Source organism: Drosophila busckii, chromosome X (assembly GCF_011750605.1).
Source record: "Drosophila busckii strain San Diego stock center, stock number 13000-0081.31 chromosome X, ASM1175060v1, whole genome shotgun sequence".
Classification (NCBI taxonomy): Eukaryota; Metazoa; Arthropoda; class Insecta; order Diptera; family Drosophilidae; genus Drosophila; species Drosophila busckii.
In genome coordinates this window covers 16,610,454-16,632,959 of record NC_046608.1, presented here as the reverse complement: position 1 = coordinate 16,632,959, position 22,506 = coordinate 16,610,454, and the positions used below count along the sequence as shown (strand labels likewise).

The window sequence follows — 22,506 nt, the reverse complement described above, 5'->3', positions numbered from 1 at the left end:
TCGCTGCTTATCAAAAACAAACACAAATACAAATACAAGCAGTGAAAAATAAATAAAAATAAAAAATACAACTGTAAAGAGCAAGAGTGAGAGAGAGAGAGAGAGAGAGCAAAACAAGCGCTAACATGCACAAAAGTGTGTACACCCTACGCTCCAGCCCCGCTATACACCCTACTCTGCTGCTTATCAGGCTTATCATGCGTAAATGATAAATGGAATTGAACACAATTGTTGTTATTGTTGTTGTTGTTGTTGTTGTTGTTATTGTTGTGCAGCAAGCCGTGGCGGCTTTGCTTTTTGGTTTTCCGTTTAGGTTTAACTCCCCCCTTTTTTTATTTATTTTTTTGTTGTATTTTCTTTTTACTTTTGCTTACGTTTATCTGCATTTTGGTTTTGTTTGCTCGTTTGCATTGTTAAATATTTAACAAACAACAATTGCAACAGCAGCAGCAACAGCAACAACAACAACAACTTTGGCCAGCATGTTAAATTAAATAAATAACAAGGCGTGTCTGTGTGTGTGTGTGTGAAAGTGGCAGGGGGCAGTGGGAGGTACCGCCTGCTAGTTAGCCATGTGGTTAGTCTCTGAGTGGGTCAGTGTCAAGTCGTAAATCTTTTGCGATATGCCAAAGCCAAAGCCAAAGCCAAAGCAAATGACACCCAACTGAAAGCTTCAAGCTTCAATTGTAACAGGACTTGGCCAAAAGTTTACCACCCCAAAAGCAGCACCCACAATTAAATAAAATTTTCTTTTTAAAGTTTGCTTACGTTTCGTTTGCATATTTAGGCTTTAAAATAATTTTATAAATTTTTAAAACTGCCAAAATTCAATTCAATTTAATAATTTTTTTACTTTTCCTTTTTGCTTTGTCAACTGCCATTTCCCAATTATTAATTAATTAAAAACGTTTTGCTAGGCTTAAATTTGTCATAGCTAATTATGAATTTAATCAACAAATAATGAAACTATAATAAAAATTAATCGACGTTTTAAACAATCAATACATTTGTTGTTTCCAGCTGGCCTTAAACAATAACAATTAAAAGTTCATTTAAGAAAAGCTCTCTAATGACTCATCAACAAAAACAAAACAGAAACAGAGCAATAAACTTGTAGCCAAAGTAATTATATGAAATTATTAAGCGTTTTTTTTTTTTTTTTGCTTGTTTTTCTATTATAATATTATATTTGCTTTTGTGTTTTTTGCTGCGGTTACGCGTTTTAGTTTCAGGTTCATAAACCTTTTGAGTGTTTACCAATTTTTTGTATGAGCAAGAGCTTGTTGCAAAATACGCGAGTGAGAAAGAAATAGCGCTAGAGAGAGATAGGCAGAGTCGCTTAATTTAAAAACTGAACTAAACTATAATTGAAGTAAGAAATTGAATATTTTTGCAGTCAAGAAATTTAAAAAAAAATAAACAAACATGTAATATAATTTTAAATGATATCTAAATTTATTTTCACTTATTTTAAAATGAAAATATAAAATTTTATATATAATATATATATTAAATTGAAATTAATTATGCTTAAAAATATATTGTTTTTTTTTTCTTTTAGTATTTGTTGCTGCTGTTTATTTAAGAAACAAAATCTCAAAGCTCAAATAGCTGCGCACTTGTAAACTTTGCCCACAGCTTTTCCTGTTTTTTTCTTTTTGCTTTTCTCTTCACAAATTGGCTGCAGCAGCTTCAACTAAAGTACATAAATTTATGTATGTGTGTGTGTGTGTATGTGTGAGCAATAATGGTTTGCGCACTTAATTGACTGTAAAATGTGCAATCTTCAAGTTAATAATAATCGGCTGTCGAATACTTTTGTGTCTTGCAAGCGTAACAAACATTGCGAGCAACAACAACAACAACAACAATGAGCAATTAAAATATACAATGCGTACTGCATGGCGTATGCGTTATATTGGCTAAAGACACAAATCCAATAAGCAACACTAATAATTAAACAACAAATACTTCAAGTTTGTTTATCAACTTCACAAGCAATGCAATCGCTTTAAGTGGAGTGGGGCGGGAGCTGGGGGGTTCCTTTTTTTGATATTGTTTAATAATTATTATTATTTTGTTGATAAACTTGTTAGATGAATTTTTGTCGATTGTGTCAATGCTGTTGATTAATTATATAAATAAATTGTTAATTGACATGCAATTGTTTAAATGAGACATGTTAAGTAATAATGTATAAAATTCATTTTGTTTGCTGCCACATATAAAGCTTAAAATACAAATATTAAAAAATAGTTTGCTTTATTATTATTATTATAAATTTGTTGTTGGTTTTTTTTTTTTTTTAATTGATTACTGCTTATTTTATGCCACATATTAAGCTTAAAATATAAATATTAAAAAATAGTTTGCTTTATTATTATTATAAATTTGTTGTTTCTTTTTTAAATTGATTACTGCTTATTTCATGCCACATATTAAGCTTAAAATATAAATGTTAATATTAAAATATAAATAATAATTTGCTTTATTATTATTCTTTTTTTACATTCAGTTTTGTTTTAAATTTCTTTCAACTCTTGCTCTAACTTGAGAGTTTCCATTTGACACACAATTTAATACAAATTAACCTCATTTCAATAATTAGCACATAAGCAAAAACAACAGTAAAATTTTTCGCACAAAACATCTTCAAAGCAGTTGAGAACAATAATCGTTCTACTTTTGGGCCGCTCTTGCTATTCAACTGCAAATGATGGGCCATAATTTATTTTGGCCAAAAGACGTTCTGTCTTGTTTTTTTTTTTTTTTTGGTCTAGTCTGGAGGCTACTTTTGGGCTACTTTGGAGGCGTTTCGGTTTGTGGCCTCATAAATTCTCCAGGCACTGCATTTGCGTATGTTGACTGCCAGGGTTGCCACCGTCTCTACGGCTATAATTTATGTGCGAATTTTTATGGTTTTGTTAGTTTTCTTGTTTTTGCTTTTTCTTATATTTTTCCTAGACGAGGCGAGAATCTTTAACGCTTCATATGCAACATGCATTTGCCCTAAAAGTTGCAAAAACATTTCATATATTTGCATAGCAAACACACACACACATACACGAGTCCTAAGCCAGCATTTTAGCCAAGTCAATTGCGCTTTTCTGATTTTATTTTTGCTGCAGTCTTAAACTTGTTATAGCAAAATATTTAATGCATTTAATATATAAAATATATTTAAATAAATTTGCTTTGTTTAAAATATAAATCTAAACTTAGACTAATTATTTGAACTTACGCTATAAATTCATTTTTGTTTAAAAGTGTATGCTGCAGTTGAGTGCATTAATTAATTTACTATTATTAAATTTATCTTTTCGTTGCTAATTTGCTTAAGCGTCAAATAGTTGTTAAGAGCTTTGACTTATGGCTTAAAGCCTTAAGTCACTTTTATATAGCGGCTAATATTTAACTAGAAATTGTTTATCTTGACAGCGCGTGCGATAAACAAAAAAAAAATTGCACTACTTGTTGCTACAGAAAATAAAAACCAAAGCAAGAAAAAACAAAACAGTTTGTTTATATATTAATTTTTTTCTCAATATTTTTCTTTGCAGAGTTTTGCTGTCTGGACTGACTTTTGGTAAGTTTTAAACTTGAAGCAGTTTGTTTATGTTACAGTTATAAAGAACAAGAGCGAGAGCGAGAGAGTGGGAGTGGGAGCGAGCAGCGAACAAAAGTGCAACGGCAAAGATTTTTCAATAGGCGAAAACTGAAAATCAATTTCCGCTCAAGTCTATAACAAGTTCAGTTATAATAGTTTGTTTTTCAAAAGCAAAACTCGCGCTCTCTCTCTCTCTCTCTCTCATTCTTTTAAGTGGCAAAGTGTATAAAAAAGTTGGTTGACGCACGTGCCAATAAATTAGTGTACATTAAACTAAAGCGGCAGCGAGGGGGCGGGGGCGAGGGCGAGGGCGTGGCTGACAGCTGAAGCAATACACCTGCCGGCCCATTGAGTATATTTTCTTTTAATGTTGTCGCCATTTCCGGCCAAAAATAGAAGCAGCAACAAATTGACAGCCAAAGTAAAAGTAGCAACAAATAATAAAAGCATTACCTGTTGTTGTTGTTGTTGTTGTAGACAGTAAGTAACTGTAATTATGTAAAGCTGCCAGCAAGCAAAACTGATTTACTTTTGATTGATGCTAAGCAACAATAACAAATTGCCAAGAGGCAAACAAATTCCAAAGCCAGCAAAAGTTTGCTACAATTTAAATCAAAAAGTGAAGCAGCAAATAAATTATAAATTCTTTTATATAATTTTTAAATCGATGTGTAATAATTTCATAAAATAAGTAAGCATTGATTTAAAATATAGAAAATTTATGTACCATAAATTTTCTCATTTTTCATATAATTGTTATTAACAAGTGCAGTTTAAAAATAGCCAATCCATTAATAAACAATAACTATGATTGTTTTTCAACAACATAACAATGATGTTTATTGTTGTTGTTGTTGTTGTTGCTGTTGCTTTGGCTGCGAGCACTTGGAAAGGCAGCCAAAGTTTACGGAAGTCAACTGTCAAGACACTTGCTGCCCTTCATCATTTCGCTCACACACACACACACACACACATACACCCACACTAATGCGCTTCATCTCTCTCTCTCTCTCTCTCCCTGTCTGTCTGTCTGTCTGTCTGTCATTTGGAAAGTCTCTAGTTCAACCTACGCGACCACAATTCATTTTTCAGTTCAGCTCCATGCAGTCTGGTAATTTTTTCTAGCTCTCTACAGTCTCTGCTGCTGCTTTGTTTTATGTTATTTTCATTAACTTTTTTTTTTATAGTCTTTGCGGCGGGGGCCAACAACTGCAACTAGCAAAGCAGCAACAGCCAACAGCCAACAGCTTCTACTGCCTAAGTAAGGCCAAAAAGATCAAGAAAAACCAATGAAACCAGTTCAAAATGCATTTGCGCGTTTGTTGTTGTTGTTGTTGTTGTTAGTCGCGTTAATAATGCCAAAAGCGGGCAAAACGCCAAGACATTGTGCGACAGAGATAGAGTTAGCAAGAGTGTGAGCGAGAGGCAGACATGGGGCTGTTGGTGGGGGGAAGCGCAGCTAAGTAAAGTGCAGCGTCTAATGGAAGTACCTGACTAAAGCATTAACTACAAAAACACTTCACATATGAGAGCGACACAGTGGGGCAAAATTGTCATTAGGCTGCATTTATACATTGGCTATTTATTTATATTTGTTACACAGAGATTTAGAAAATTAATAATGCATAATAAATACTAAATATAAATAATATAAAATAATACAAGTAAAATTTAATAATAATAAATTTTTTAAAAAAGCATAATAAAAATATAAATAATAATAAGTATGGCTTAAAATAATTGCAAATAAAATATGTGGCGCTAAATAATATAATTAAATATTAATAATAAAAATTGAAATTAATAATAAATGTACTAAATATATAATATTAATAATTAATAGCAAGTATGCATTGCTTAAAATAATTAATATATTTAAAATGTAATTATTTAAATAAATAATAAATATAAATAATTATTAGCAAGTATGCTAAAATTTAATATATTTAAATTAAAAAAATTTAATTATAAAAATTAATAACAAAATTTATTTAAAGAAGTGCATTGCTTAAGATAAATCAAATACATAAACTTAAATTGATTAAACTAAACTAATGAAATTAAATTATAAAGTACAAGCTTATTATAATTTGGCTTTTAAATTTGTTGATATGCAGTTAAATAAAATTACATGTTTATCATAAAATTATAAACAAAAAAACTATATTTAAAAAAAGTGCACACAATTATTCGTTGCTTGCAAGCTAAAGTCATATACAGTCATCCTCTCGCTCTCTCTTCTTTCCCCACTTAGCATTCATTGCTTTAGCTTTTCTATAGAAACTCACCAAAAATCTGACTCTGTGTGTTTGTTTTTTTTTTTTCTTTTTTTCTGTTGTGTACCTTTCACTTTGAAAAGCGTAAAATGTCACAAACTGTTCAATAAAAACACAAATGACAATAAAAATGCGATAAAAAAAACAGCAAGCTGCAAACCGCAATGGCAACAAAAACAACAGTAAAAGCAACAATGCAAGCAATTGCATAAATTAATGTAAATTTATGCGAAAAATTACAACAACAACAAGAAGAAGCACAACAAGCGGCAGCAGCGCAAAGAGTTTTTGGCATAAAATAACTTTTGGCTTGGTTAAAAAGTTACTGCCGAAAAGAAATTGCACACAAGAAAATTTAATTAAATGCCATCCAAAGTGTATTAAATATAAATATATGCATATGAATTATTTAACCCATAAATTGTTGCTGTACAATTTTATCACTCGCCGGGTCAACAGTTTTTCGTTTTATTTTTTAGCTTTATTATTTTTCCTGCGCTATGGGAATAAAGATTTCCTAACACACTGAGGCTGAGGCTGCTTTTCAATTTGATTTGGCTTTATTGTGTTGTAAGTTTTCGTTTTTGAATTCGTTTTTTCATCTTCTTTTCTACTGCATAAAAAAGTGAATATAAATAACAGCAACGTAAACAAGTCAAGCAGCGTAATTTTCCAAGTTTCTTTGGCTTTTCTTAGCCGCTTGTCGAGCTTAATTATATAAACGCTGTTTTGTGTCCATAAAATGTTTTTCGATTTGCATAAATCGCTTAAGAAATGAGTTGAGTTGAGAAATTGATGCTAGCTTGTTATAATTATATAAAAATGCAACTTCATTAAAATACAATAGTTAGGCAGAAGTTTTATAGCCCAAGCCGAAGCAGTCAAGCAACAGAGAGTGAGCTAGAGAGAGAGAGAGAGAGAGAGTGAGTGAGTGAAAGAGAGAAAGCAGCGCTGCATAATTTCGAGTGTGTGTTGAAACGTCATAAATTTAACAACAAGTTGCCAATTTTAGTGTCAGCGGTTTTATGTTTATTAAGAGCAACAATTCATAGAGCAACATTAAATATTATTGCAGATCCGACTAAGGTATACACTTTGTATGTGCTTTTGTATAGAAATTTATTATGCTAGTTGTACAATACTATGCTGTATTTTTATATAAAATAAATAATAATTGAAAACATTATTTTTTGCAATTGGTTAAATTTTTTTTTAATACAGTCTAATCAATAGATTTGATTAATATTTGTCATTTTATTATTTATTTATTTTATTTTATTTATTTTATTTATTTTATTTATTTTTTATTATTTTATTTATTTATTTAATTTATTTATTTTATTTATTTATTTATTTTATTATTTTATTTATTTATTTATATATTTAATTGTATTTATTTATTTATTTTTTATTTATTATTTATCTTTCAACTATCTGAATTGAATTACGCTTAGATTGCAAATTATTTTGTTGCTGAGTTAATTCTATTAGCATATTTATCTTTAATTCATTCAAACTAAGTCCTTTACGTTCAATTTTTATGCAAATTCAATCAAATTGAATGCTGTATTTGAATTTTAAATCTCTAATCGAAATGCGCTTTGAGAGTTACGCCAGTTTATTTTAAAATATAAAAATATAATTTTTTAACTTGCTAAATGTTGTAAAACTTAAAAAATAAAATACTTTGCTCTAAAAAAATTAATATTTTGCTTTTTTATTTAGTTTTCACTACTAAATTCAATATAGTTGAATTTTATTTTAAATATAAACTTTCCAACTGTTGTAAAACCTTTTTAAAAGTAAAAAATAAAATACTAAATTAATTAAGCTATTTTTTTTTTTTTGAAAGGAAAAAGGAAATTACTTATGACTGACAAATTTAAAATATATATTTTATTTTATGTTAGCGTATTGGAAAAGCAAGTGCCATAGCTTTATAGATTTATTTTATATACTTGAGAGTCGCAAGTTGTTGCCAGTGCTGCGGCCTGTCAACTCAATCAGAGCAGCACCCCAAAGTACTTCTGAGTCATAAAAAGCAAATGCAAACATCAGCTGTGACTCTGACTGTGACGTCGACTGCGCTGTCGACTGCGAAAGCTGTTGGCAATTTAATGCTGCTGCACTTGAAACGAAGCGGCGAAGGCAGCAGCAGCAGCAGCAGCAGCGGGGGCGATAAAAATGACACATGGAGTGTGCCATGGAGCGAGAGAGCAAGGGAGAGTGTGAGAGAGCGAGAGAGCAAGGGAGAGTGTGAGAGAGCGAGAGAGCAAAGTAAATAAACTGCCGAGAAATATGGCGCAAACTATAGAAATTTTGCAGCATGAGGCATGCAGCAGCATCAAGTAGGCGTTAAGGCGTGGCAAATGATTGCAACTACAATCGCTCTCATTGTTGTTGTTGTTGTTGTTGTTGCCGCTTTGTGGGCCAAAAGGGCACAGCGAAAGTTGTTGTCGTTCTTATCAGCGCAGCTATGCAATTAATTTACTATAAATATATGCTATATATATATATATATATGTATATCTGAACGATGTGTCATTAGCTTTGTGCGCTGTATTGTGTGCATATTTATTATTATTTAAACTTAGTAAACTTCACTGTGCGCTCATTCATTTTGTTGTGTGTGTGCACGCATTTTATCGAATTTCGCAATTCATTTAATTGCAATGTATGCCTGGTCAGCGTTATTTATTGTCGGTAAATCGATGTCATTTGCAAATACAAAAAGAAATTTAAAAATAAATATTAACAATGCCAGAGCACAAAGCATTAATTAAACTATGGAAAAAAATGCTGTTTGCATTTACAATGGCAAAGCTTGTTAACTTTTTATTTATTTTTTTTTTTTTTTTGGTCAGCGACAAGTTGACAAAACAAAAAGTTAATTGTATATGGAAATAATTTCAATTGTAAATGCAACTAGTAGCAACAATAATAACAATGACTATATGTAGTTATAATAACAAACAGCAAAAAAAAAGAAAAAAAACAAAACTAAAACTGGTCAACTGATCAACCTTCAGTTTGGTTTTTGTTGTTGTTGCGGTTCAACAACTTGAAAATCGATTGCAACTTACTTGCGACTGCTGCTTGGCTGATTGGCAATGTTGATTTATGCTAACATAACCTAAAGCTTGCCCTTTTTTTTAGCTTGTCTGATACATAAGGCTATAACCTTGCTGCAACTATTTGGCCTTGGCTGCGATGTTAAACTCCATGAGGAGTACATTGAATGTTAGAGTATAAAATAATCGCGCGTTTCGAAGTTATAGTAAAAATGTTGATTTTCTATTCAAAACTTAAAATATATCAACATTTAAATTGGAATATGAGTCAAATTTTTAAATAAAAATAATTTTTAAATTTAAATAAAATTAAATTTGTGTGTAATTTTTAGATAATTTGTGATTTTTCATTTCATATTTGGAAATATTTGGAAACATTTAAATTCGAATATGCATTTCAAATAAACTTAAATTTTATGAAATAAAATTTGTTTACGAGTTTTTAGATAATTTGTTGTTTGAAATCAAATAATAAAATAACATATTGTTAATAAGGTTCATATTTGAAACATTTAAATTCGAATATGCATTTGAAATGAACTCAATATTTTAATAATTATTTGTATTAAGTTTGTGTGTAATTTTTAGATAATTTGTTGTTTGAAGTCAAAAGTTCATATTCGTATATCAATAAATTAAATATAATTTTAATAAATTGTATTCGAGTTCAAATTTCAAAACATTCAAAAAGATATTTTTTATTTGTTGCAAAAGTAATTTTATGGCAGGCTCTACTGTAATAGCGAGAAATTCGCTTTGCTGATAACAAAAGTGAAATTTTCCATTATAAGGGCACCTGCATTTAATATAAAAAAAAAAACGCAATTAGGCAAACAAAAAACAAATAAGAAAATGCTAAACAGACAAATAAAAGAAATCTCTTTAAATAATTTATTTGCACGCGAGTGAAGATAAGAGCAAACCGAAATTAGAATAAAAACAAGTAAAGTTGCTAAATATTTGAAAACATAAATTTTAATAGAGATAAAAGCGTTAAGGCGTCAAGTAAGAGTAACGGCAATTTAGGGGAGGGCAAAGTGGGCGGCAAGGCTGAAGCTCTGAGCGGCTGCTGTTGCTTTCGGGCTTCGCGCGAATTTATTTATTTATGTATATATATTTTTTTTTTTGGGTAGCGCGAGGGCGTGTGACAATATTTTTGGTTTGCAAATTAACAAGTTGAAAGCGCCACAGAGTGAGAAAGAGCAAGAAAGAGCGAGACAGAGCGCGAGCTATTTACTCATATGTGTTATAAATTTTAAAGTAGTTGGCATTTTTTTTTTGTTTTTTTTTTTTTTAAGAATTAATGCATGTCATAAGTTAACGACTTGAATTTCTTTTCGCTTGAATGTTCTTTGATTTTGTTGTTGTCATTTGAATTTGAAATTTTAATTTCATGTCTGCAGCTTTGCAATACGCTCGCTCTCCCTTCCCACCCCCCCCGCTTTACATGGCACACTTAGTTTTTCATTTCCGTGCGACCCAATTGGAAAAGCAAACCGTTGCAACAAACTAACAACAACAACAACGACGACAGCAATTTGCTGTAGCCTTTGCCAACTTTAATTGACATTTGAAAAAAAAATATTATGCACTTTTTTATGTATGCCCACTATACAAATGTTGTTTAATACAAGAAACAAAATTTATGTTAGAATAAAATCTGCCAAATAAAAACTTAATTAAATTAATTATCAAAGTAGAAATTGTTTAAGCATTTTGGACAATCTTTTCTAAACATTTCAATTTGCAAAACTATAATTTGTATATATTTTAATTATTTAGTAGCAGTTAGAGCTTAGTTAGCAAATAAATTTGAGCTGCAATTTAAAAAAATTATTTTGTTAAATTCGCTTTGCATATTTAGTTTTACAATTGTTTAAATGAATTATCAAAGTAGAAATTGTTTGGGCATTTTGGAAAATCATTTCAATGTCCATAACTATAATTTGTGTATATATTAATTATTTAGTAGCAGATAGAGCTTAGTTAGCAAATAAATTTGACAGTAAAATTTTGAAATATTTTAAGCTGCAATTCAAAAATTATTTTGTTAAATTCGCTTTGCATGAGCTTTGAGTTTTACAATTGTTTAAATGAATTATCAAAGTTGAAATTGTTTGGGCATTGTCGAAAAATCTTTGCTTAACATTTTCTATATATGTTGAATAGAGAAATGTTCTAAGCTGCAATTCAAAAATTATTTTGTTGAATTTGCTTTGCATGAGTTTGAGTTTTACAATTGTTTATCGCTTACTCAAGTGCATGGAAGTGTGTCTTAGTGCTATTTGCACAGTATTTTAGTTTAATTAATATTTTTTCCACTATACTTTTCTTTTATGGTATAATTGCGTTTGCTTTTAAGCTTATGGCGCACACAATAAATATAATTGTATGTGGCTATATCTATTTTTGCTTTGTGTCTTAGCCTTTAGCTTGGCTTTCCCACATTATTTTTGTATTTTCGTTGTTGTTGTTGTTGCGCACTTGCTGTAATTAAAATACACTTAACGGTGCTTTGCATTTTAGCTTTTGGCTAAGCGCTTGAAAAGAAAAAATAGCAACAACAATAAACAAAATGCCAACGACCTATGAAAAACTTAACGTAACTAAAACAACAATAAGCGTAATAGTAATAAAAAATTCAAATACTGCAAATGCGCAAAGCGTGAGCGCTAATGATTATTTAAATACGCTGTAAAAACAAAATATAAAAAAAAAATGTAGATAATAATTTGAGCATATTATAGAGAAAATTAAAAAAAAATTTAAAACATTTATAAATTATTTAATTTATTTACATTATTCATTTTATTTTGATTATTTATTTTATTTTATTTACATTATTCATTTTATTTTTATTACTTTTATTATTTTCTTTTATTTTTAATTTTATTTTAAATTTTTTTTTTAAATTTTATTTACATTATTCATTTTATTTTTATTACTTATTTTTTATTTTATCTTAAATGTAATTATTATTATATTATTCATTTTTATTATTTTTAATAATTTATTTTCTTTTTTTTATTGTATTTTAAATGTAATTATTATTATTATTCATTTTATTTTTATTTCAATTATTTATTTTACATTTTATAGCTAATTTACACGCCATTATTTTATTTTTAAGTTTAAATTTAAAATTAGGCTTAGCACTTAGCTAAGGCAATACACCTGGCTATATGTTTATGTGTATATATATTCAGACATATATGCAAAGGCTCGACTTAAGCAAACCTGCAAATGTGGCCAGCAACACATTTTAATAGCTTTTTGCACTGTCGTTAATATTATTATTATTGTTGTTGTTGTTGTTGTTGTTGTTGCTGTTGCCGTTGCCGTTGACTTGGCTTTGGCTATATGGCTGACTGGCGTTAGGCTTGAACTTTGGCTATGGCAGACGCCTTTATAAACATACACATAAAGTACAAACAATTTATGACGTCGAGCATAAAATTTATAACAACAAAAAAAGGAGAAGCAAAAGAAGTCAAATGGCTGCCATAGAGGGCAATTAAATGCACATGTGCCCGCTAGCCTACTGCCCACTCCCCACTCCCCTGCTCAGCCAGCGAACAGACACGCTGCATAATAGACAAATATATAAACAAATACACACACACACACACACACACACACACACACATGCAAAGCTACAAAAGAGGCAAAGCGACAACAACAAGAAGAAATTCCCAGCAACAGCAACAGCAGCAGCAGCTGCTGCTCTTCTCAATGAACTTTGCATGCATTTAATTGCCCCAACGTTGCCAACAACAGCAACAACAACAATGAGCAGTATAAACTACAGTTACCGTCTGACTGCAAATTAAATTTGATTTAAAGGCAACCAAGTTCATTATATAACCACCAATTGCCTATATATACACACGATATGCAACCACTAGGCGAAGCAAGCAGCAGCAGCCTTTCCAGCTAAGCATAAATATTTAAACAATTTTCTTTGTTTTTTCACAAATTCACAATTTGGGCTTATTCAACGTTTTGCCCTTCACATAATTATTTCTTTTATACATTTTTGTATATATATTATTATTTTTAATTGGCTAAAGAGCTCTCAGGCAGGTAAATAATTGAATAAGTAGTGAATGCAATTTGCATAAATTGCAATTATTTAAAGCTGCGCTTTTTTTTTTTTTTATCAAAATATACAATTATGACAGCCATTGAGCAGATATATTATGATGATTTTTGAGTTCTTAAATGAAAAGTTAAGCTATAGTTTGAAATATTTAAATATATTTCATTATTATTATATAATAATGCTTATTTATTTATGTAACGATACCAAAATATAATTATAAAAAATAAAAATAAAATATTTGTTAAAAAATTAAACGTAATTTGGATATTAAAACATAGCAGCTGCTAAATTAGCAATTAAAAATATTTATTTTTAATTAAAAGCAATATATTTTTTCAATTAAATTTAATTTTTTTGCTATAGAAAAATAAAATAGTATTGTTTAACTTTTGAGAATTAAAATATTAATATAAAAATATAATATTTATATATATTCAAAAATAATTAATTAATTTGAAAGCAGTTTCTTTTCAAATCAATATATGTTTTTCCAACTAAATTCTATTATTTTACTATACAAAAATAAAATAGTCTTAACTATTTTGTATGAATTAAATGATCTAAGATTTTGCTGTAGTGAATTTTTCGCATTTGTTAAACAAAATCGCTGACTAAAATGCGCTTAGCCGCCCATTAACCACTATGTGGCCTGAACAGGGACAAGGGCAGGGGCAGCGGCAGGGGCAGGGGTCTTGTTAACTATTGGTAAGCCAAAGCCAAAGCCTAGGCCAACGGCAATACACAAAACACTTTTAACCACTTGGCGGTGGCATGAACAGAACAGAACAGAGCAGGCTGCTTGCCTTTTGCGCTTGTTAGCGTCCACTTGCAACACACACACACAGGTACACACACATACACACATACACAAAAAATTGATTAAAGTTCTTGCAAACGCGGCAAGCGGCATCAATTACCTGTTGCGGTTTGTCTGAGGTTTTTGCCTCTTTTTATTTTGGTTTCTTATTTTGTTGGCAACAACAACAACAGCAACAGCAAATTAAGCAGAAGAGCAAATGCCAAAAGCAACAGCAGCAGACGAAACTCAAATATGATTACAGCGCTTGGCTTTTAGTCTCAAGCATTTTTCAATATATGCGCTAAACAAAATAATAATAATAATAATAATAATAATAATAAATAAACTGCATATAAAGTGCAGCATATATGCCAAAAAATATAGTAAACAGTTTAACTTAATTATTTTATATAATGCAGCATTAATTTGTTTTATTTATTACAAATTTAACAACGTTTTTGAAGTTTTTTTGCGTAGCGTCTTAATTTAATTCACCAAACTAGTTGCAGTCATATTAAAAAAATAAGGTTTTTTATATTAAAGAAAAATATGTTGTTGACATTCCAAAAACAAATACAAAATTTTAACAAAATTTCTTAAAAGAAACAGAATTTAATGTATGGGCAAATTAGAAGTAATTTTTATTTGAAAATCAATCAGCTTGTCATATCGAAGGCTTAAATTTCTTTATATAGAATTCGGTCTTATCATTATTTGCGTAAATCTCAGTTGATGCTCATACCATTGACTGGGCAACTCAGCGCAATCATTTGCACTCCAAGGAATTAAACTATTTTGATAAACTCCATTGCAATGACTAAAAATATATATATAAATACTTTAGTTAAGCTATTAAGTTGACATACTTACGATCTGTAGCAATCATTAAACCACCAGCCGCTTGCAAAGTCGACAGCACAATTATCATCAACATCATTATCATTATCACGATCTGATGTTGTGAATTTGAGCGGCTCAATTGTATTATTGTTGCCACTTTGTGGCACTGCAGTTAATATTTTATATGATTCTGACTCATTGCCAATGGAGAAATTTGTATAGCGTATAAAAAGTCTTGCGCCCACAGCATTCTCCAGCTGAATGAGCAGCTCGTGTGGCTGAAACTTTGTCAGCTGATGCAAACGCTCCAGGCCGAGCCAAAATTCTCCTTGCAAATCACCAAAGCCATTTTTGTACTCATGCCAGGCTCGATCGAAGTTCACAATTCCTCGATTGCGTCGTTGTATAATCGCATATGGCTTGTTGGGCAATGTGGAATCACAGGGCAGCTGGAAGGCATCCGTGCCAGGTATATGTATCCACTGTATAGCTGCTCCAGCATAAACACAACTAGTCGCTGGATTTAGATCAGCAGTTAGCTTAGCCTTGTCAGCCTGCAGTTCTATTATAACTCGTTGCTGTTCTTCAAGCTTAGCTTGGAATTGTTTGATTTGTAGCTCAAATTCTTGTCTCTGCGCAGCAAGTTGCTGTTCTAATTTCATTAACTTAGCATCAACGCATTCGCTTGCATTTGATTTTGGATTTTTAATCATAAGCTGCTCAAACTTAGTTTTATATTCTAGCAAATCCTTGTTCATCCATTGAGTTACATTATTTGCATATTCATTGCAATCCTATTGAAAGACAAGTCTTAAAATTAATTTAAAGCTTATTGCTCACGCTTACCACAGCACAATCCAATGTCGCATTCAATTTCACATAAAGCAGCAAAAACACAATTAATAGCTCAAAGTTTAAGCTCTGCATATTGAATTTATATAAACGAACGTTTCAACTGAACTGAATGCAAATTTGGACGACGATCGTACACACGTCAAAATGATCTTTGACTTGCTTAAATTATTTTTAGCTAACCCGATTATCATCTTCGATCTTTGGCCAAGCATAAGCCTTAACATTGCTTACGAATTGAATAATTTGTATGAGCATAAGCATAAATATTGTGAATTTTTATGCTAAGCAAATAAAATAAAATTCATAAATGAGCACTATAAATAATGACTATATTATATTTTCTTTTAATTCTAGCATAGAAGCCGTAATTAACTGGTGAGTTTTATTTTAAATAAAATAAAGTGAAAATTCTGCAGTAAATAAAAAATATCTGCTGGGCTAACCCTAGCCCTGTATAAAATAATATTATTTATAAATCGAAGAAGTACTAACTAACAGTTTACTTAAAAAATATAAAAATTTGTTCATAAATATTTATTTTATAATATTTATTTTCAAATATTTATTTTCAAATATTTATTTATTTATTTTTGTATTTATTTATTTTTGTATTTATTAATTTTTGTATTTATTTTTTTTTGTATTTATTTTTTTTTGTATTTATCAATTTTTGTATTTATTTATTTTTGTATTTATTTATTTCATTATTTTATTAATTTATTTTATTTATTCTGTTTATTTTATTCATTTTATTTATTTATAGTTTTTATTTATTTTTATAATATTTTTACTGTTTACATATAAAAGTAATTGCATTACATTTATTTATTTTTAATGGTAACTTAGAATTAATTCTTTATGACAATTTTGTATCCAGAGCTACTGAGACCTTTAGGCTGCATTGAATTAAAACGTAATAATTAGTTCAAAATTAGAACTGTCTAATTTTTATTAATAAAAACTTTGAATACTAAAGCTGCAGACATCGCTCACCGATCGGCTGAGCTAAAGTTTCTTTTATTCTTTTCAACTATTATTATTATTATTATTATTACGTTTTGTTGTCTAGTGATTGATGATACATTACATGTTCAACTCTCATGTGTGTGTGTGTGTGTGTGCGTGTTATTGGGTGCTGCAAAGAAAGCGCTTAATTGCTTTTGAATGCTTTCGTGAGTTGCATTTGCCGCCGCCAGTCAAAAGGAAAAACAAAAAAAGCAAAAAGAAAAATAAAATGTAAAAAATGTAAAATCATTAAGCAGCAGGCAACACACAGCACAGCAGTCGTCTCGAGACTTCTCCAACTCAAAGGCAGAAGTCTGAGCTGCGCAGTCGCGCAAGTTGTTGTTGTTGTTGTTGTTTTTTTTTTAAGTTTAGTTGCCACTACCATTGTCTATGGCGCTGGCGCATCAGGCGAACATTGCAACAGAGCCAGCCACAAGACCTTTAAAGCCGCAACCACAACAACAGCAACAACAACAACAGCAACAACAACAACAACAAAAGCTTGAGCTTCAGCTTGAGCACTTGTGGCCACATAACTTACGACAACGAAGCGTTTGAGAATGTTGGCTAGAAAAATGAAAAGAAAGCTAGCACAGCAAATAGAAAAAAAAAAAAAATGAAGAAAAACAGTCGCAAAAATTTGCAATTTATTTATGTCAGTGAATGTTTTGTCTTTGTTGTTGCTTTTCAGCCATTTTGGCATTCACTTGTGCCTCGGCTGGTTTTTAGTAACTGATAGATTGATAGTAACGTTAAATGCTTAAAGAATTGATTGCTTAACATGATATAAAAATACAAATAATAAAACAATAAATATTATTATTTACAAGCTAGTGCGTAATTGAAGCTACGTCTTAAATGTTAAAAAAATAGTAATAAAAAAATAAAATGCTTAGCTTAGCTTATAACTGCTGTTGTTATATTGTTTTTAGTCTAGACTTTGTTTTTTTCTGTCTGTCGCTCAACAAAACAAAACCAATTTGAGCTAAATTTGCGCTAAACGCATTTAACACAAAATTAACTTAATATGGACCGCAGCTTAAAAGTTTTGCAAAGAAAATACCTTAACAAACGGCAAAACAACAACAGCAGCAGCTGCAACAACAACAACAACAGCAACAACAGCAACAAATCTGTAAAGTTTGCCAGACAAGTGCGCATAAAGTTTTAGTTGGGCAGTTCGCTTGCTTGGAGCTTGGAGCTAAAGCTAGAACTAGAGCCTATTGTTGTTGAAAACAAAGAAGCTGCTCAACAGAGCTTGCAACATACAAACGATGTATGCAACGTTGTTGCTGTTGCTGCTGCTGCCGCATCATTAATGCATTGCTGCTGGCGGCGGTGGCATAGGCATACGCTTAAACTCGAATGTACGCTGATCAACAATATATATTGTTAGTTGTTGCTGTTGTCTGTTCGTTGGTACATTCGCTTTGCGATACACTTTGTTTGCAATAGAGGTATGTACAGTTTGTAGAGCGATTATGTAATGAACAGCAAATAGAATAGATAATAAAATATGACAAATTTCTGTAGCTACATTTGAATTTATTTTTAGTGTGGCTGCAGTTTAAAATATGACAATATATGTAGCTATAAAATAGCTAATTTAGCTTAAGATATTCAAATGTAATGAATTTATTTTTAATGTGCATTCACATTCAATTTTTCTTTCGTTTTATATTTATTTTTCTTTTACTTATTATTTTTTATCTTTTTATTTATATATTTTTTATTTATATATTTTTTATTTATCTTTTGTTTTGTTTTTCTAGTTTTCTTCTTTTTATTTAATTATTTTTTATTACATTTTTTTTTATATTTTTATTTTTTAATTTATATATTTTTGCTTGATTACTTGTTTTTTATTTTTTTTATAATTTTTCTCTTTATTTTTATTGCTTTTAATTTATTTTTTTTTAATTTTTCTCTTTATTTTTATTGCTTTTAATTTATTTTTTTTTAAATTTTTTTATTATTTATTTTTATATATGTTTGTATTTATTTGCTTAAATATATTTTAATCTCATGTATTTATTTTTTTTGTATGTATTTGGTATTTTCTTATATTTTGCTTTCGCAATTGTTCAACAAAGTGTATATACTAGTCGGGCTGCACTTTACAATCACTTGTTACTTGCTTGTTTTTTGGTTTTTAAATTCCTAGAATTTAATCAAGGTGCATCTCTCTAAGAAGAAGAAAAAAGGCCGCAAGGGCCGTCGCCGCCGCCGCTCAAGCAAACAAGCGCCCAAGCAAACGCGCTTTGCCCAAATAGTTGGAGGGCAAACTAAATAAACATGGACAACAAATGTGACAACAGCAACAACAACAACAAGCAGCAGAATGAAGCAAGAGTTGTGGCATAATGAAGTGCTGATAATGAAAGAGCAAGTTTAAAGTTGCTGTGAAATCATTTTGTAGATGAGCGTGAGCGATAAAATATCAACAGCATCGTTTACGACCGAAGATTTAGAACAGGCAACAGCACAAGTTGCAACTTGCACTTGAAGTAAACTATGTACGTGTGCTGCAAGTGTATCTGTGTGTGTGTGTGTGTCTTGCTGACTTTGCCACCTGCTTAGACGTTTCACACGCTATGCTCAAAAGAGTCATAGATACATTTGGCAACTGCTTTGTTTTAGTTTTTCCGCTTATTTTTTCCCATTTGGCAACATCTGTGGCCAGTTGTTGTTGTTGTGTTGTCTTTGCTTCCTGCTCAACTTGGTTTCACATTGCTCAATCTTCTGTTATTGTGTTGCTGCTTTGGTTTGTATCTAATCAATTTGCTCTGTGTGCAACAATAGAACTGAACTGTGTTTGCTGCGACAGCTGTTGCTGACTTTATTGTTTTGTATCTCTGCCCAGCCAGTCAGCCAGTCAGCCAGCCAGCTAGAGATATATAGACCTGCCCGACTTATATTTCTTTTGCTCTGCTGCTGCTTCTTCTTCTTCTTCTTCGCTTAAACGTGCTGTGCTCTGTGCGGCTGAGCCAGCAAATCTAACAATTAAATACGAATTAAAAACACAGCGGCCAAGCGAAAATACACTGCAAGCATAAATAGCACAAAATTTAAGTGCTAGCTTTAAATATTTACTAAAAATTACAACATAATAATTTGGACAGCTTAATTAGCACAAAAAATCGAACTGTTGAGCAATTTGTTTAGCTTTAAAAATTAATTTTGATATCAAATAATTTGGCAATTTAGATTTTTACGTTTTTTAGTTTCTAAAATGCACTTGTTTTTTAAAATATTATATTTTTTTTTATTACTTTTATAGTTGTGTTCATTTATTTTTTCGCTTTGTTTTGCATTTTTATTTATATTTATATTTTAAATAATTCATATATATATGCTTTTTTCTATTTATATATAAAATTTGTTACTCAATTATTTAGATTTTAGTACGTGGTTTTTAAAGTTTAAAAAATTTGTATTGATTTGCAACTGAAAATATAATAATTTAGTAAGCTTTATTTATTTTTTTTAATATTTATGCAAATCACATTTCAATTTTTAAACTTCTTTGCGGACTTAATAACTTTTTCATTTAAGATTTACATATTTAGTTATTTTATTGAAAATAGTCTTGAATTGTTTGCAGTGTAGAGAGCGCCATTTGAAAAGCGCCCAAGTTTAACTAATGAGCTGTGCCCAAGCGTTGAATCTTCCACACACACACACACACACACAGACACACACATACGCACACTACTAAGCATTTGCAGCTGCGCAGTGATTTTTGTTGTTGCTGATCTGCTTTTGTTTTCTGATTTTACGTTTCGCTTACCTGCGATGCAGCATGTATATATATATCAGTATATATATATATATATCTTTATTTTTTTTTTGCTGTTGTCTGAGCAGGATCGTTGATGCGGCAAACCGGTTTCTCTTTTAAGCACTACAAAGGCTTCAGCTCAGCTTCAGTTTCCAGCACTGACTCTATCATTTGCTGCTGCTGCTTCTTCTTCTTCTACTAAATTTTGGGTTGCTGCTGCTGCTGCTTTTGATTTGTTAAAATTTACACCTGCCACACAACTTGCCTCAGGCAGCAGCACACACATACATATATGTGTGTTTATCTATGTATTGGTAGCACCCAAATGTCAGCATAATTGTTGTTTGATTATTGTTTATCGCATGCAAACAATTTGCTAGTAGCTTCTATTACCTAATGAACATTTAGGCACTGCAACTCATTAAATATATTTACAATTATATGTTCATAATTGATTGCGTTCTATTTTGATTCGGTCGACCACAAATGCATTTGTTGCCTGTTTGCAATTTAATCTTAAATTCCAAACTATTTCGATTCATGTAATAGTTTGCGCATATTAATTGAAATTTATTTTCAAAGCGTTATATTTTTCAAAATAAACAAAATCAAATAATGCATTTTACTGCGAGGGACATTTACTTTTATATTATTTTGCATTCATATTGTGTTTATATTTAGTTTATATTTATTTATTTAAAGAATTTTTTCTTATTATGCTTAATGTTGAATCGACATTTATGAATACAAAATAAATTAAGTTCCAAGACAATAAGATTATTTTAAATATTTATTAATACTATTTTTTCTAATGTTGACTCGAAATTAGCAGCTAACTTTTTATAAATGAGATTATTTTAAAATATTTATTAATAACATTTTTTTTTAATGTTGATTCGAAATTAAATGGAAATATTAATTTGCGTTAGATTATTTTGGATATTTATTAAAAACATTTTTTCTTAATATATCGAAATTAGCAGCTAACGTTTTATAAATGAAATCATTAATTTGCGTAAGATTATTTTAAATAATTATAAAAAACATTTTTGCAAAATATATTTAATGTTTAATGTAATTAAATTTAATCTATTAATATAAACACTATATGAATGCAAATAAATTAAGTTTCAAGACAATAAAATTTTACATATTTATTAAAAACATTTTATCTAAATATATTTAATGTTGATTTGAAATTAGCAGCTAACAGCTAATAAATGAAAATATTAAATGCGTTTTTTTAAATAATTATTTTGTTTGTTTAATAAATTTTTATATTCATTTTTTATGCTGTAACTGTCTCTTTCTCTCACTCTAGCACTATCTCTGTCTAACTATGTGTAAGTGACTGGCAAACAATTTGACAAGAATATCAAAAGTTGTTTTTGGCAAGGAAACACGAATGCCTGTGTGGCAAGCGAATAGTTCTTGCAACTTTGTTGTGTTGCACGCATGTGCATGTGGCACATGCCGCACCTTAGCCAGCCCAAGCCAAGCCAAGGCCTTAATGGTCAGTCGGCATACTTTCTACGGCCTTTTGTGCATTATTTTGCGCCTTAAGGTCTTTTTTTTGGGTCTCTTGTTGTTGCATGCAGCTGCCGAAAAAAAAAAAAAACTTTCATTTGGCTTGTTGCAAATTCTTCGTTAACGTTTGCAACAATTCGCAATGCGCATTCGCGCTTCCAACGTCAACGTCAGTTGCTGTTGCTGTTGCTGTTGCTGCTGTAATGTCTGTGTAATGGCGGGGCCTGTGGCATTTTTTTTATGTTATGTGGCAGACGTGACAGGAAGTCGCGTCAGCAGCAACAACAGCAACCATAACAATAAGTGCTCAATGTCTTCAAGTAGCCAACGGAGCTATAAATCGTATATTACAAGCGCTTAAAAGCTGTTTGCGTTTTTTATTTTTCCTTTGCTGCTTTTACTTCATTTCGCTTCGTTAATCTTTAAACTCAGTTCGATGCAAGAAAATAAAAAAACACAACGCTGGCTGTTGAATAATTTTGTTGAAATAACTTGCAGCTAGTTAACTGCAATTAAATTACAAACTATAAAGATTGGAACTCAATTAAAAACATGGCATTCGCCTTTTTTTTTTTTTATTTATGTATTGCACAACAAATTTGTAGCTAAAATTACGTTGCTGCAATTAAAAAACAAATTAAGT

The 22,506-nt window shown here is 30.3% G+C and overlaps 2 protein-coding genes across 2 annotated transcripts in view; one reads left to right on the top strand and one right to left on the bottom strand.

Moving 5' to 3' along the window:
* Positions 1-22,506, top strand: part of LOC108607243 (vacuolar protein-sorting-associated protein 36) — a 59,873-nt gene that overhangs the window by 5,558 nt on the left and 31,809 nt on the right. Inside the window, exons 2-3 of the mRNA XM_033294291.1 lie at positions 3,561-3,586; positions 15,905-15,925. The gene's annotated coding sequence lies outside the window, so the exon portion shown is untranslated. The remainder of the gene's footprint in view (positions 1-3,560; positions 3,587-15,904; positions 15,926-22,506) is intronic.
* On the bottom strand, positions 14,722-15,357 carry LOC117134943 (angiopoietin-related protein 7-like). The gene has a single exon (XM_033294504.1). The coding sequence runs from the start codon at positions 15,355-15,357 to the stop codon at positions 14,722-14,724; it is 636 nt and encodes a 211-aa protein (XP_033150395.1).

Bases quoted from the DNA above. Each gene is read 5' to 3' on its own strand.
- LOC117134943 (XM_033294504.1), bottom strand. From the start codon at position 15,357: ATGAAATTAGAACAGCAACTTGCTGCGCAGAGACAAGAATTTGAGCTA.